This window comes from Schistocerca cancellata, chromosome 5 (assembly GCF_023864275.1).
Source record: "Schistocerca cancellata isolate TAMUIC-IGC-003103 chromosome 5, iqSchCanc2.1, whole genome shotgun sequence".
In the NCBI taxonomy this organism is placed as follows: domain Eukaryota; kingdom Metazoa; phylum Arthropoda; class Insecta; order Orthoptera; family Acrididae; genus Schistocerca; species Schistocerca cancellata.
This window is the reverse complement of record NC_064630.1, coordinates 276,267,771-276,281,861: the sequence shown is the minus strand read 5'-3', so window position 1 is coordinate 276,281,861 and position 14,091 is coordinate 276,267,771. Positions and strand designations below refer to the sequence as shown.

General features: G+C 37.6%; 1 protein-coding gene across 1 annotated transcript; it reads right to left on the bottom strand.

Annotated features, from left to right (window-relative positions):
- Positions 1-750: 750 nt before the first annotated feature.
- On the bottom strand, positions 751-7,378 carry LOC126188494 (skin secretory protein xP2-like). The gene is made up of 4 exons (XM_049930098.1): positions 7,292-7,378; positions 1,988-3,085; positions 1,166-1,217; positions 751-1,010 (listed from the first exon to the last, which is right to left on the bottom strand). Exons 1-4 carry the CDS (start codon positions 7,376-7,378, stop codon positions 751-753), a joined length of 1,497 nt encoding a protein of 498 aa, XP_049786055.1.
- Positions 7,379-14,091: the final 6,713 nt, after the last annotated feature.

Here is a 14,091-nt window from a genome sequence, read left to right as displayed (position 1 = left end):
CAAATGTGTAATTTGTAATACATAAGGCACTGTTGTGAACTGGCATCATATGCTAATTTGTGATTAATTTGTGATTAGTTACTACAGAATAAAAAATAATAACGTGGAAAATTGAATCTCAAAGCTCAAAAATAAATATGTTGTACTAGTTAGGGAGCAGATTTGTGCCATAGAAATCGAAACTGAATTTGCCCACCAGAATGTTGAACTCAGTCTTTTCTGCACAGTTCTTTTTTTCTACATCTATATTCTTCAAATAGCTGTGGTGTGCCTGGTAGAAGGCTCTTTCCATAGTATAATGGACTATGGTTTGTTCCAATCCATTTGGGTGTGAGGGTTGGGAAGAATGATCGTTTAAATAGCTTTATGAACATTGACATCTTGTCTTTGCAATCTCTATGGGAACAATATCTAGGGGCCTATAGTATATTCCTAAATTCTTCACTTAATTCTGGTTCTTGAACATTTAAAAAGGATTTCAAGCAATAGTTTGTGTATATCTTCAAATGTCTGATAGTTCACACTATTACAATTTCCATCAAACAAACTTGCTGCAACAAAGGTATGTGTGAGGTTTCATAATAAAACATTCAGAGACTGTTCTGCAAAGTCTTGCATCCATTATTATTGTATGACTTCATGAAAGAAAAGTGAATAATTTTCTGTGTACAGCATTACAACCAACAAAAGCAATGTCATGTAACAAGTCATAAAACTTCACTATCTTACTCATGCCCAGCCAATATAATGTCAGAATAGGATAACAATCAATCCAGTAGAAAAATGAACAATAATTTTCAGAAATTCATGCAAATTCTCCAATTGGTCTGGGACATTACATTTAGTTGACACGAGTAAACAAGAAGATCGTATAAAAACTCCATCATGCTTATAAAACATGTTTACTGTTGTGGTTAATGCAAATGCTTCCAAAGACAACAATAGCTCATTCTGTAGGAAGTCACCATAAGTGAATTTTCCAAGAGGAATCATAGAGACAGCTGATCCAACTGAAAAAGTAATGTTCGAATAGTCTCTACACAATAGTATGTGCAATTTCAATACATTTATGACATAAATTATAAGCACTGCTGATATCAACAGTCGTTAAAGTATCCCCATCAATGGGCAATTTCAATAAAATTAACTGGCAATTAGTAATTACCTATCAAATGTGCAACTTCTGGGAATATAATATGTGTGAAGTGCTGTCCACACTGAAGATAAAAAGACTATAAACCGACACTGAAGATAAAATAACTATAAGCCGCAAAAGGTAACATACAGCATGACTTAGGAGTAGAAGACTAATGTAACCTGAAATTCTTCATGAAGTTATGTTCTATAAATTGGAGAATTGCTTTTACTTTGTACGCATTTTTTTCAGTTGCACATTCAGGACAAATGTGAATATTGAGAGCTTCACCATTCTCTTAACTTCTAAATTTGTAAGAAACATGAATAGATGTCTCAAATCTGGTAATCTGCAGTTATCAAAACATATATCTTATTCTCCAAAAGGCACAAAATTTTATAAGAAAGCCTAAGTAAATAACACTTTGACATATTTAGCATATATGAGAATTTGTGACTTTACTATCACTATTACTCATATTCCTACAGAAAGCTGTCATAAAATTGGAGTCTTGTTTGAAACAGATGTCAGGGTCACAAGGGCTAGTCATGTTTTGCAGCCATATATGTATTAATACTTCACTTCTGGCTGTTCAACTAGAACACCAAGAAAAAATGAGCTGTAAGCCTGTCAAATGTGTGTCTAAAATTTTTAATTTGAAACTGTCCATGTGACCACTTCATAAGACATTTATCGTTACTCCTGAAATCTCACACAGATTGGTAAGGTGAATGAGGATAACACTGCTGGAGCTATGAGACATTCATAAATTCCAGAACATCGTGCAGATAAAAAAGACACTAATATATCTACTAAATATTCAAGTATAACTTTATTACACACACTACTTACCCTTATGTGCTCAAATGCTGCTTGAAGAGCTTTAGTCATTTCGATTAACTGATCCAGTGCAGACTGATCACCAGCAGCTGCAGCTGGTGCTGCTGCCACTGCAGCTGCTTCAGGTGCAGCTGCTTCAGGTGCAGCTGCTTCAGGTGCAGCTGCTTCAGGTGCACCTTCTTCAGGTGGTGCTGTTGGTGCTTCAGGTGCAGCTGCCTCAGCTGCACCAGGCTCAGCAGCTGCAGCTGGTTCTGCTGCCGCTGTGGGTGCTTCAGCTGCAGGTGCTTCTGCTGGAGCCTCTGTAGGAGCAGCTGGAGGAGGACGGGTGATCACTGGCATAACTGGCGGGAATGCCTTAGCGTACAATGCTGCTTCTTCTTCTGCTATAGCTTTCTTTACAGCTTCAGGAACGTCTTGGAATTCATCAAATTCTGTATCACAATCTGTTATATGATCAACTCGTGGACCATAATCCACTGTGTCAACTTTTGCTGTTGGTTCAGCTTTTGGTGGTGCAGCTTCGGCTGCTGGAGGTGCAGCTTCGCCTGCTGGAGGTGGTGCAGCTTCACCTGGTGGTGGTGGTGATGGTGCAGCTACTCCTACTGCAGAAGCACACTTGCAAACTGGTTCCTCTTTTGGTTCTGGTACTTCTTCTGGACATATGCAGACACCTGGTGCTCCTCCTTCCTCTGGCGCTGGTGCTTCTTCAGATACTTGAGCTGCTTCTGCTGGTGCTTCAGCAGCCTCTTCAGCAGCCCCTTCTGCTGCCTCAGTTACTACAGGCTCCGCTGCTTCAGTTACTTCAGGCTCAGCTGCTTCCGTTACTTCAGGCTCAGCAGCCTCGGTTACTTCAGGCTCAGCTGCCTCAGTTACTTCAGGCTCAGCTGCTTCAGTTACGACAGGCTCAGCTGCTTCTACCACTAGAGGCTCCTCTGCTGCTTCCGGCCCCTCTGCTGGTTGAAGCTCTTGTACAGCTACAGCCTCCTCTGCTGCTGCTGGCTCTTCAGCTGCTGGAGCTTCAGGTTCTTTTGCTGCTTCTGCAGCAGCTGTTGGCTGTGGCACTGATGGGACTTCTGGCAAACCTTCCACAGCACACTGGCATTCACCTTCCTGAAATGATGGAGATGTCAAAAATGATAAAGAAACCAAAATTATAGGAAATAAATGTATGTTAAATATTTTTAATTATCATTATTAGATAATGTCTACAAGCAAGTGTGCTTGTTTAAAATGGAGCACATCAAATTAAACCAACAATAAAAAGCCAGAAGTTTTTCATACTCTACTCTCCAAAGACTTACAGGTTGAATGGATAAAGTGTTTAAGTGGTACATCACATCACAGCAGGAATGGCTACAGGACAAATGTAAGGCTGAAGAAGCACACATGACAATGGGAAAGATAGATTCTGCCACCAGGGAAATTAAAGAAACCTTAGGAGATAAGAGAATTATATGTGTGAGTATTAAGAACTCAGTTGACAAGCCAGTACAATGCAAAGAAGGGAAGATTGAAATGAGGAAGGAATATGTAAAGTGTCTAAACAGGGAAAGTGTACTCAAATATAATAATACAGAAAGAGAAGATGAAATAGATAAAGATGAGATGGAAGTTATAATATTGATAGGAGAGTTTTACAGGGTACTGAATGACTTAAGCTCAAATAAGTGCCATGCAGTAGACGGCATTTCCTCAGAATTACTGAGATCCTTGGGAGAGCCAGCTATCATGAAACTTTCCCACTTGATATGCAAAATATATAGGGTGATCCGGGAGGAATTGTCAGTCTTAGGTGTTATGATAAGAACAATCATTTGAAGCAAAAAGGTCTAGTAAATATTGGCTCCAAAATGCGTATCTTAAGAGCTATGAGCACTTCTTCATCTTTGATGCTATGGGACACATCTCTTCTACTGTAAGTTCTTTGATTTTCCTAGAGGTGGTAGTATGGACCAAAATAAGAATAAAATGTCTGGTAAACATGGGCTCTAAAGTGCATACCTTAAGAGCCATTAGCACTTGTTCATCTTTGCCGCTGTAGAACACATCTCTTCTACTGAAAAAAGTGGTCACAGTTCTTAAAGTATGCATTTTAGAGCCCATGTTTGCTAGACTTTCTGCTTCAAGGGACTGTTCCTCTCATATCACACAGTATTGACCATTACTCTTGGGACACCCTTTATTAAACAGGCAAAGTACCCTAAGATTTCAGGAAGACTGTAAAAATTATGATTCCAGAGAAGGCTGTGCATACAGGTGTGAGTATTACTGATTCCTAAGTCATGGTTTTAAAATACTGACAAAAATTATTTATACAAAAATAGAAAAACTGATAGAAGCCATCCTCAGGAAAGATTGTTTGGGTTCTGGAGAACATGTTATGCACTACTCATCCCAGAAATATTTTAAGAGATAGATTGAGGAAAGACAAACCAACATAAGTCTGGCCTCAGTAGCCAGGGACTGTGATCATGTGTGTGTGAGTTGTGTTTACATGTGTGTGTGTGTGTGTGTGTGTGTGTGTGTGTGTGTGTGTGTGTGTGTGTGTGTAAGTTGTGTATTTTCGACGAAGACCATGGGTACAATCCATTGTACCAGTTATTCCTGTTCCATTCATAATTGGGGTGCAGGAAGCATAATTATTTGAATCCCTCTGTGCATTCTGTAATTATTCTAATCTTGTTTTCACAATCCCTATGTGAATTATACGTAGGTGGTTGCAATAAATTCCTAGAGTTGTAATTTAAAACCAGTCCTTGAAACTTTGTTAGCAGACTATCTTGGGTTAGTTTACACCTGTCTTCAAGAGTCTACCAATTCAGTTTCTTCAGTATTTTGATAACATTCTCTCATGGGTAAAGCAACCCTCTGACTATTGTGCTGCCCTTCTCTGTGTACATTCAATTTTCCCTGTTAGTCCTATTTGGTATGGTTCCCACAACTTCAGCAATATTCTAGAACTTGTCAGGCACGTGATTTGTAAGCAACCTTTTTTGTAGGCTGATTTTAGTTCTCCAGTATTTTACTAATAAACTGAACTCTACCACCTGCTTTACCCACAACTGAGCCTATGTGATCATTTCATTTCATATCCCTACAAAGTGTTACACTCTGATACTTGTAAGAGTTGGTTGAAACCCGGTGTGATTCATTGATATTATAGCCATAGGATACTACATTGTTTCGTTTTGTAAAGTGCACAGTTTTACACTTCCGAACATTATAAGCAAGTTGGCAATCTTTGCACCACTTTGAAATTTTATCAGGATCTAACTGAATATGTATACAGCTTCTTGAAGCCAGTACTTCATTACAGATATCTGCATCACCTGCAAAAAGTCTGAGGTTACTATTAATATTGTCCGCAAGGACATTAATATACAACATGAACAGCAAGGGTCCCAACACACTTCCCAGGGGCACACCTGTAGTTACTTCTACATTTGATAACCTCTGTCCAAGTTAACATGCTGCATCCTCCCTACCAAAAAGTCATCAATTCAGTCACAAATTTCACTTAATACCATATATGAACAAACTTTTGATTCTCAGAAATCAAGAAATACTGCATCTACCTGACTGCCTTAATCCAAATCTTTCAGTATGTCATGTGAGAAAACTGTGAGATGACGTTCATACGATAGATGTTTTTGGAATCCATGCTTGTTGGCATGGAGGAGGTCACATTGTCTGAGGTACCTCATTATGTTTGAGTTCAGAATATGTCCTAAGATTCTACAACAAATTGATGTCAACGATATTGGATGGTAGTTTTATGTATCACTTTTACTACCCTTTCTTCCAAGTACTGGGCATGGTTTTTTGCTAAAGGGAGACACATCATATTATAGTTAGAAGGAGGCCTAATTCATCCTCAAATTCAGTATAGAATCTGACATGGATACCATCAAGCTTTGAAGCTTTGTTCAGTTTTAACGATTTCAGCTGTTTCCAAACACCGCTGACTCTAATACTGATTTCACTCATCTTTTCAGTGTACACAGATTGAACTGGGGCAATTCTCTGGGTTTTCCTTTGTAATGGAACATTTAAAAACAGAGTTACGCATTTCAGCTTTTGCTGACTGGGGACTGGACACTAACATTATCGTCGCTAACAGCCTTTGCATGCAACCACAATTTCTGCTATGGTAGTCATTGGAGGCTTCAAAGCATTGCTCTCGTGGCACCCAAATGCATTTCATTCAGTATCTCTCTATCTATACTCCTATTTTTTGTTTCACACCTATTATGCAGTAGTCCCTGTTTCTTTAGAAGTGTCTTTACAGTGACTTTATAATATGGATGGTCCCTTCCATTATGAATTGTTCTACTGGGTAAATATCTATCCAATGCATGATCAACTATTCTTTTACACTTTAGCTACAGTTCCTCTAAATCCTCCTGCCCTGTGATGGAAGTTTCAAGTTCTTCATTGAGATATAACACTATTGATTTTTTTCTTGTTCACTGAACACACTGAGCCATGCACGGCTCGCATTTATCCCATTTATTGTTTGCCATCTTCTATTACGGTGCTGCCACCTCATTTTCTTATTCCATTTACTGGCATCACTAACTTCCTGCCTTACTTGCCCGTGAGTGGCAGCAGCAGCATGTACTGATAATTGCACTGTTGTACTTTCTCTGGGCGACCGATAGTATTTCTGGGTTGTCGTTTGTCTGGCAGACAGTTCGGGACGCACCAGCAATGAAGTCGGGGCCAGAGTGCTGCTGAGGTGCCCACAGCCAGTGCTCGCTGACCACTGGCGACACACGTAAACTGTCCAACAGAGGGAGATTGGAGTGGGATGACCGTTGGTTGGTTGTTCGGTTGGTCATCTCACTGGCTGATGTATATTTGGTCCTTTCACCATTTCCGGGCCTGAGCAGTTGGTCGGTTGGCGTGGAGCAGCGAGGAAATCTCTGCAGGGCGTTGTTTGGCCAGGTCCACTGTCGGAGTGTGTGATGCTGTTCCCACTGCTACAAGGTCTGTGGATCACCAATCCTAGACACGAAAGTTGAGTTTTGATTCAATCTACCAGCATGTCATGGCTGTTCACATTGTGTTGCTTGGGGTTCATTGTCAGCTGTTGGGATATTCCCACGAGCAACAACGTATGTTTTCAAGTTGGCAAATTTTAGCCACCCTCCAGTGGAGTTTAAATGTACTTGCTTATTTGAATTCAGTAGCCCATAGGTGCACTGCCATTCTACATCTGGTTGATGTCATGTCGGAGGTGGTGGGTGAGACAGGAGGGGCCATTGAATTTTGTTTAATGCTGTTAGAGGCCTTGAGGACATTGCAGCTCAGTACCTTTGTCAGTGTTTCCTCTGTCTCGTTGGTTTCGAGCGGGTGTCTCGCTTTCACTTTTGACCTAGCAATGAGACTTGAATTAGTCATCTTGCGGGACTTAGGTTGGTCCATTCCTAGTGCAGGAATTTCGTTAGCCAGTGGGCATCTTCCCTCTGCATGGACGTGTCTGTGCCAACATCTCGACGTGTCTGTGCCAACATCTCGCTTGTGGCTTTCTCATGGCCATTGTCTTGCTTTTGTTAAGGAGTTGCCGTCAATTTCATTTTGCTATTTCACCCTCAGGTTGATGTTTGAGGGGGGGAGGTTGAGCCGTGCACAGCTCGCGTTTATCCCATTTAATTTTTGTCTTCTTCTATTACGTTACTGCTGCCTTGTTTTCTTATTCCATTTACTGGCATCACTAACTTCCTGCCTTAATTGCCCGTGAGCAGCAGCAGTGTCACATATCGATAAGTGCTTGCTGACCACTGGCGACACACATGAACTGTCTGATGGAGGGAGTCTGGAGCAGGATCACCGTTGGTTGGTCGTCTCACCGGTATATTTGGTCCTTTCACTGTTTCCAGGCATGGGCAGATGGTTGGTTGGCATGGAGCAGCGAGAAAATGTCCATGCTGTAACGGAACATATTAAAGGCTTTACTGTACCAAAGTATGCGATACCCTCCAAATTCAACCAGTTTAACGAGTATTTATGATTATAGAAAAGTTATTGTGTATGTTAACAATGATTGCATAACATGTCTCCATAAACTGTCAATCCATTAAATTATACTGAATAACTGACCCACACAAAACTTAATATCACTTGATCACTGATACAGCAAATGTCATCATGTAAAAACACTGAGTTCATCTTAAATAATTAATATGAAGTACGAAAAATAGTGGACAACTTAGGTATTTTGGATCTCCTTAAATAAAAATCACCCAGTGAAACCTGTTTGTTCACTAGGAGCATTTTCACTCAGTATTCACGTAAGCAATCCTATTTTAGACGAAAACCAATGTAATTCTTAATAATTCATGTTATTTACTTATTTATGCAAATTAGAGAAGTCAATTGACAAACTTCTAAAAAACGGCCTTTTTGTAACAAAGAATTATTCTGTCAAGTCAACAACTCTGTCTGTCATTTTAATAACATGTTAAATTATGTCACTCGATGCAAATTAATAACTTTTCTGCACAAATTATGATAACAGATGTACATGTGACTTATAAACTATATCTCTTTTTAGTAGTTCTTTGACAATGTTATAAATACAAGCAGCAAGAAGGGTCAAGAGGCAGTCGGAATGTCACTTTGGTAAAGTGTGTTTGTGTGTTATTGTTTGAGGTGGATAAACAATGCAAAGAACATGTAACGGAAGTACTACTTTGTGTTGAGTCATGATCTTTGGTGGACAGTGGAATTAAGATGGCCACCAGAGTAATAAATATTTGAAGTTTACATTTTTGTTGGTTTCGCTCGTTCTTTATCATCAAAAGCACATAAAAAACACGGGACCTCATGTTTTTAACCCTAGACAACCAGATTTAGAGCCAGCATCAGCATCGAGAAACAGCAGCAATCCAGCAAATAGCAGCGATTACCACAACACAATGCATTTTAATGGCGCCAACCTAACATCAAGTGCTAACAAGCTCCGTAAATGGGAGTGAAATAGTGTGATTATAGCAGTCAGCAATATCTACGACCAGGCGACCATTACAAAAGTGGGGGCTCGTCTGGTATCTTTAAGTGCATCGATGATAATAGTGCAGCGATAAATTTCATAGGTGCTTAGCATTCCAAAAAAGTTTATTTGTGCAGTGTGGCAACAGTGAAAATATGTCAAAAATAAATAAATAAATAAAGTGTGTTTGTGCGACTACGAAAAACTATCATCACACCGCTCGGAAGATTAACGTCTGGATTATGTCAATGGAATTCATCAATCAAGACTTCAGCTTCGATAAAACCGAATATAAGTGAAGAAAGCCAACAAGAACACCGATCACGACATCATAGCATAGCTACATAAGGCAAGGTATTTTGTTGTTGTCATTTAAAATAATTAATAGTTAACATGTCTCTACCTGAGAGTGATGAGATCGTAGGAAATGTAAAAATTGAACCAGGGGATGGTGAACAATTAAACTTAACAGAGTGGCTAGCAGGGTTTGCAACTCAAATAAGCTCGCAACTTAAACAATCAAGTGAACAAGTAAGTTTGGATTTTAAACAATCAAGTGAACAAGTACGTTTGGATTTTAAACAATCAAGTGAACAAGTAAGTTTGAAACTTAAAGAAAACACAGATAGACTGGATAAGTTAAGTTTGGATTTTGATCTATTAAGTACTCATCTCAATGAGAAGTGTGAGGAAATTAAAACTACCCTCAGTAAGAACACTTCTACAGTTGATACACTTCAGAAAAGAATTTCAAGTTAAAGTTGAAAGTTTAAATGAAAACATACAAGCTAACACAGACAGCATTGCTGTCATCTACAACAGAGTAGATACTGAAGTTGAAAGATTAGATCAGAAAATAGACAAAACGTCAGAAAACCTTAAACAAGAATACAACCTGTATACCACTAATGTAGATACAAAAGTAGAAAATATACACACTAAATATACACAATTGGAGGACGCATTGATGTCCAAACAAACGATTTACAATCAAAATACAATGTATGGGCACATACAAGTGAAATGCTTTCCTGGTGAAAATCTGCACCCTATTGACTTTATTCACCAATGTAAGGATATGTTTGTTGTAGGAATGTCAGATAACATAAAAATTAAGTTAGTAAAACGGTTTCTAGAAGGGGAGGCCCTATCCTGGGCAAATGAGCATAATGATTCTTGGAATACTTTTGAAGAGTTTGAAGCTAAGTTTATTTGCAAATTTTGGTCACAATCCATACAAGCCAGATTAAAGTCAGAATTTCTAAATGGACCAGTGTATAGAGGGAAAGTAGGGGGAATGCAAAAATTTTGCAGAGATCAATTGGAAAAGCTTGCTCACTTGAATAACTCTTTTGATATTATGACACAAATTGATGTTTTAAAAAGAAGGTTACCAGAGAGACTGCAGTGGGAATTGGTCCATGGACCAGACGATTCAATGGAAGAGTTCCTGAAATTTGTAGATAGATTAGATAGGGCCTTGGAAAGAGAAAATAACCAAAGTTTTGGCTCTGGCAACAACCAGTATGGGGGGTGGAACAGGAATGTAAATAGAGATTATTATGGGAGGAGAGACTTTGAAAATTCTGGAAATAATGCTCCAAATAGGGGAGATAGGAGATATGGAAATGATTTCAGAAACAATACACAGGAGGGAGGATGGAGGAGAGATAACAGGAATGATAGAAATAGGTATTGGGGAAGAGAACAAGATAGAAGGGGGTTTGTTGAAACTAGTGAACAAAACGACAACTACAAGCGGACAGACCGAGGGAACCAGCCGGGAAACGGTGGGCAGTCTCACTAGATGTCCGTAGTTTTGGGGCTAGACAATATTATGACAGGACAACGCATAACCGAAACTGGAAAAGGAGAGGATACAATGTAAAGAGTAAGTACCATGAAAATACTGATGTTGTTAGAATGAATAAATTAGAATTTAATAAAAGGTTTTAAAAGTGATACAGTTAATAAAAACAGTGTTCAAGCACAGGTAGTTAGTGAAAGTGCAGAAGTTGACGGTATTGCAGAGTTCCATAGTTGGGCTGAAAAAGATACTGGTGTTAATAAAAAGTCAGAAATACCACAAATAGAATCTATTTTGGGGGGTTTATTTGATAAGAAGGGGGATGACGAAGTGTTTAATGGAGCCAAAGACTCAATTGCTGAGATTCAGATACATAGGAGGAAACTGAAGATGGGGTTGTTGTGGAGGAGGAGGAAGAAGTAATAGAGGGACATTTAAATAATGATCCTAAATCAAGTGATGTTATTGATGAGAGTGTGAAGGAAGAAATAAAAGTATTTGTAGAATTGAAAAGTGATTATGTGGTAAAGGTAAGTGATGTGACAAACATGGGTAATAATGAGGTTAATTTAAGTGAAATGCATACTAGGGAATGTGTATCTGAGGACAAGCTATTGCCTATTGGGAACTATGAAACACTAATCTATGAGAATGGTAATAATAATAATATTAAAGAAAATATAAAGGGATGGAATGTAAATGTGTGTTTTCAAGAAAAAGGGAAAAAGTTTTTAGAAGTTTTGTGGAACAACTATGGAAACAGTATAAACAAAGATGCCTTTTGGAAAGAATTAGCAAAGGTAAGTGCAACCTTGTATCCTACATGGTGGACAAGAATCCGTAGTGGACTTTATAAAAAATGGGGTGAATACAGTAGGTTGTTAAGTGACAACACAGTGTTAAAAGGAACAGATGAAAACAAAGGTTTATGTTTAAATGTCAATGCTTTGCAAACAGAGAGGGATGTGTCTTAGTGTAGCAAAGAGACATTAGACTTAGGAACTAAAGAAATTGAAAATGATCTATTGTTTGAAAATACAGAAATTGACAAAGATGTTGAGTTAGGTTGTCCATATGTTAAAGTAAACATTGACAAGTGGGAAGGTAGAATGTTAGTGTCAGGAAGTCCTGTTTCTGCCATCACTTTTAGACTTAGAGATAAGCTCAGAAATTGTCAACATTTTCCTGAAATGCCAGTTGTTGGATTAAAAGGGAAAGGAAAAGCTACACAGATCAAACCAGGGGACCTTGTACTCGTCAAGACACAAGAGAAATCAAAATTATTGTCAGCCGAACTTAAAACGTTTTTTTATATTTACATTGGTCCATTTGAAATAAAAGAAAGCCCACATCCTAATGCGTATAGACTTATCTTTCCCAGATCAAGAAGGTTATTTGAATTAAGAAACATCACTGAATTGAAACCATATAAACATGATTAAGCACATTTCCCTGTATGAATACAGTTACTTACCCATTTTCCATAAAGCATGTTATCAGCAAAGATTTTTACTGAGTGTGTCAAATAGCAACTACCACTCATCCTACAGACCCTGGAAAAGTTCCAGATCTCTGAGAGAATGTTTTTATATTTTTATTGTCACTATTGAATATTAAATTTTGAGACATCTTCTTTACTTGCAACGGGCAAGAAGGTGACAAACATTTATTACTTTCTTTTTGTATTGTTGAATATGGGACATACTTGCACCAAATAAAAGACAATGTAAAAAAATTGTTGTGCAAGACCCATCATTTGGTTACTATTCTTTTCTTAGGCATAAGATTTGTGTACAATTTTCTACAGCTAATCAGATGTTCACCAAGTTTGATGTTTGTGTTATGTTGTGACCAATTTAAGTGTCCAATTTTAGTATTAATATGTTCTTGTACTGTCTTGACTATGTGTCTCAATGGGAGACATGTTTTTTAAATATTTCCTTTTTTTTCAAATGCATATTATATGCATACATGTGACTTCTCTAGTGTTTGTGTTTATATATCATGTCCATACTTATAATTATGTTCTTTGTTTTCATTTCTTTTATGTGGCTCAAAAAGAGCAGACAGTTGCAATATTTTCCTATGGACATATGACCTGTCCATCTATGTAATATATTTATGTTCCTTCTATTATCTTGATTAATCTGTGACTCAATGAGAACTGACTTTGAAATAATTTACATATATTTTTTATATATCTTAAAATCGCATGTGATATATTTGTGTCTGTTTTTGATCATTTTCCATGTGGCTCACTGGGAGCAAAGATTAACATTTTTTTTATTTTCATATATTACTAAATATTGTTATTATGCTGTCATACTGAGAGCCATAACACAAAGTGCATTTGAAACAACACAACTAAAATATTTGCAGGAAAAAGTCATTTTGAAACAGTGTAACGGTCCTTGTATACATATACATTATGCATAGAAAAACAAAAAAAAAATTATTTAAGTAGTACTTTCCCAAATTTTAACCATTTGACACATTTGTCCTAGTCAGCTAATATCATTAACGTTCTGTAAATGATATTACCCGAGGGGGGTATTGTAACGGAACATATTAAAGGCTTTACTTTACCGAAGTATGCGATACCCTCCAAATTCAACCAGTTTAACGAGTATTTATGATTATAGAAAAGTTATTGTGTATGTTAACAATGATTGCATAACATGTCTCCATAAACTGACAACCCATTAAATTATACTGAATAACTGACCCACACAAAACTTAATATCACTTGATCACTGATAAAGCAAATGTCATCATGTAAAAACACTGAGTTCATCTTAAATAATTAATATGAAGTACGAAAAATAGTGGACAACTTAGGTATTTTGGATCTCCTTAAATAAAAATCACCCAGTGAAACCTATTTGTTCACTAGGAGCGTTTTCACTCAGTATTCATGTAAGCAATCCTATTTTAGATGAAAACCAATGTAATTCTTAATAATTCATGTTATTTACTTATTTATGCAAATTAGAGAAGTCAATTGACAAACTTCTAAAAAACGGCCTTTTTGTTACAAAGAATTATTCTGTCAAGTCAACAACTCTGTCTGTCATTTTAATAACATGTTAAATTATGTCACTCGATGCATATTAATAACTTTTCTGCACAAATTATGATAACAGGTGTACATGTGACTTATAAACTACACTCCTGGAAATTGAAATAAGAACACCATGAATTCATTGTCCTAGGAAGGGGAAACTTTATTGACACATTCCTGGGGTCAGATACATCACATGATCACACTGACAGAACCACAGGCACATAGACACAGGCAACAGAGCATGCACAATG

Coding starts and splice junctions, on each gene's coding strand:
- LOC126188494 (XM_049930098.1), bottom strand. CDS start 7,378: ATGACTAATTCAAGTCTCATTGCTAGGTCAAAAGTGAAAGCGAGACAC. Junction 3,086..7,291: donor CAGAGGAAACACTGACAAAG/GTACTGAGCTGC, acceptor CCATCATTTCAG/GAAGGTGAATGCCAGTGTGC. Junction 1,011..1,165: donor AGAAGTTGCACATTTGATAG/GTAATTACTAAT, acceptor TTACTTTTTCAG/TTGGATCAGCTGTCTCTATG.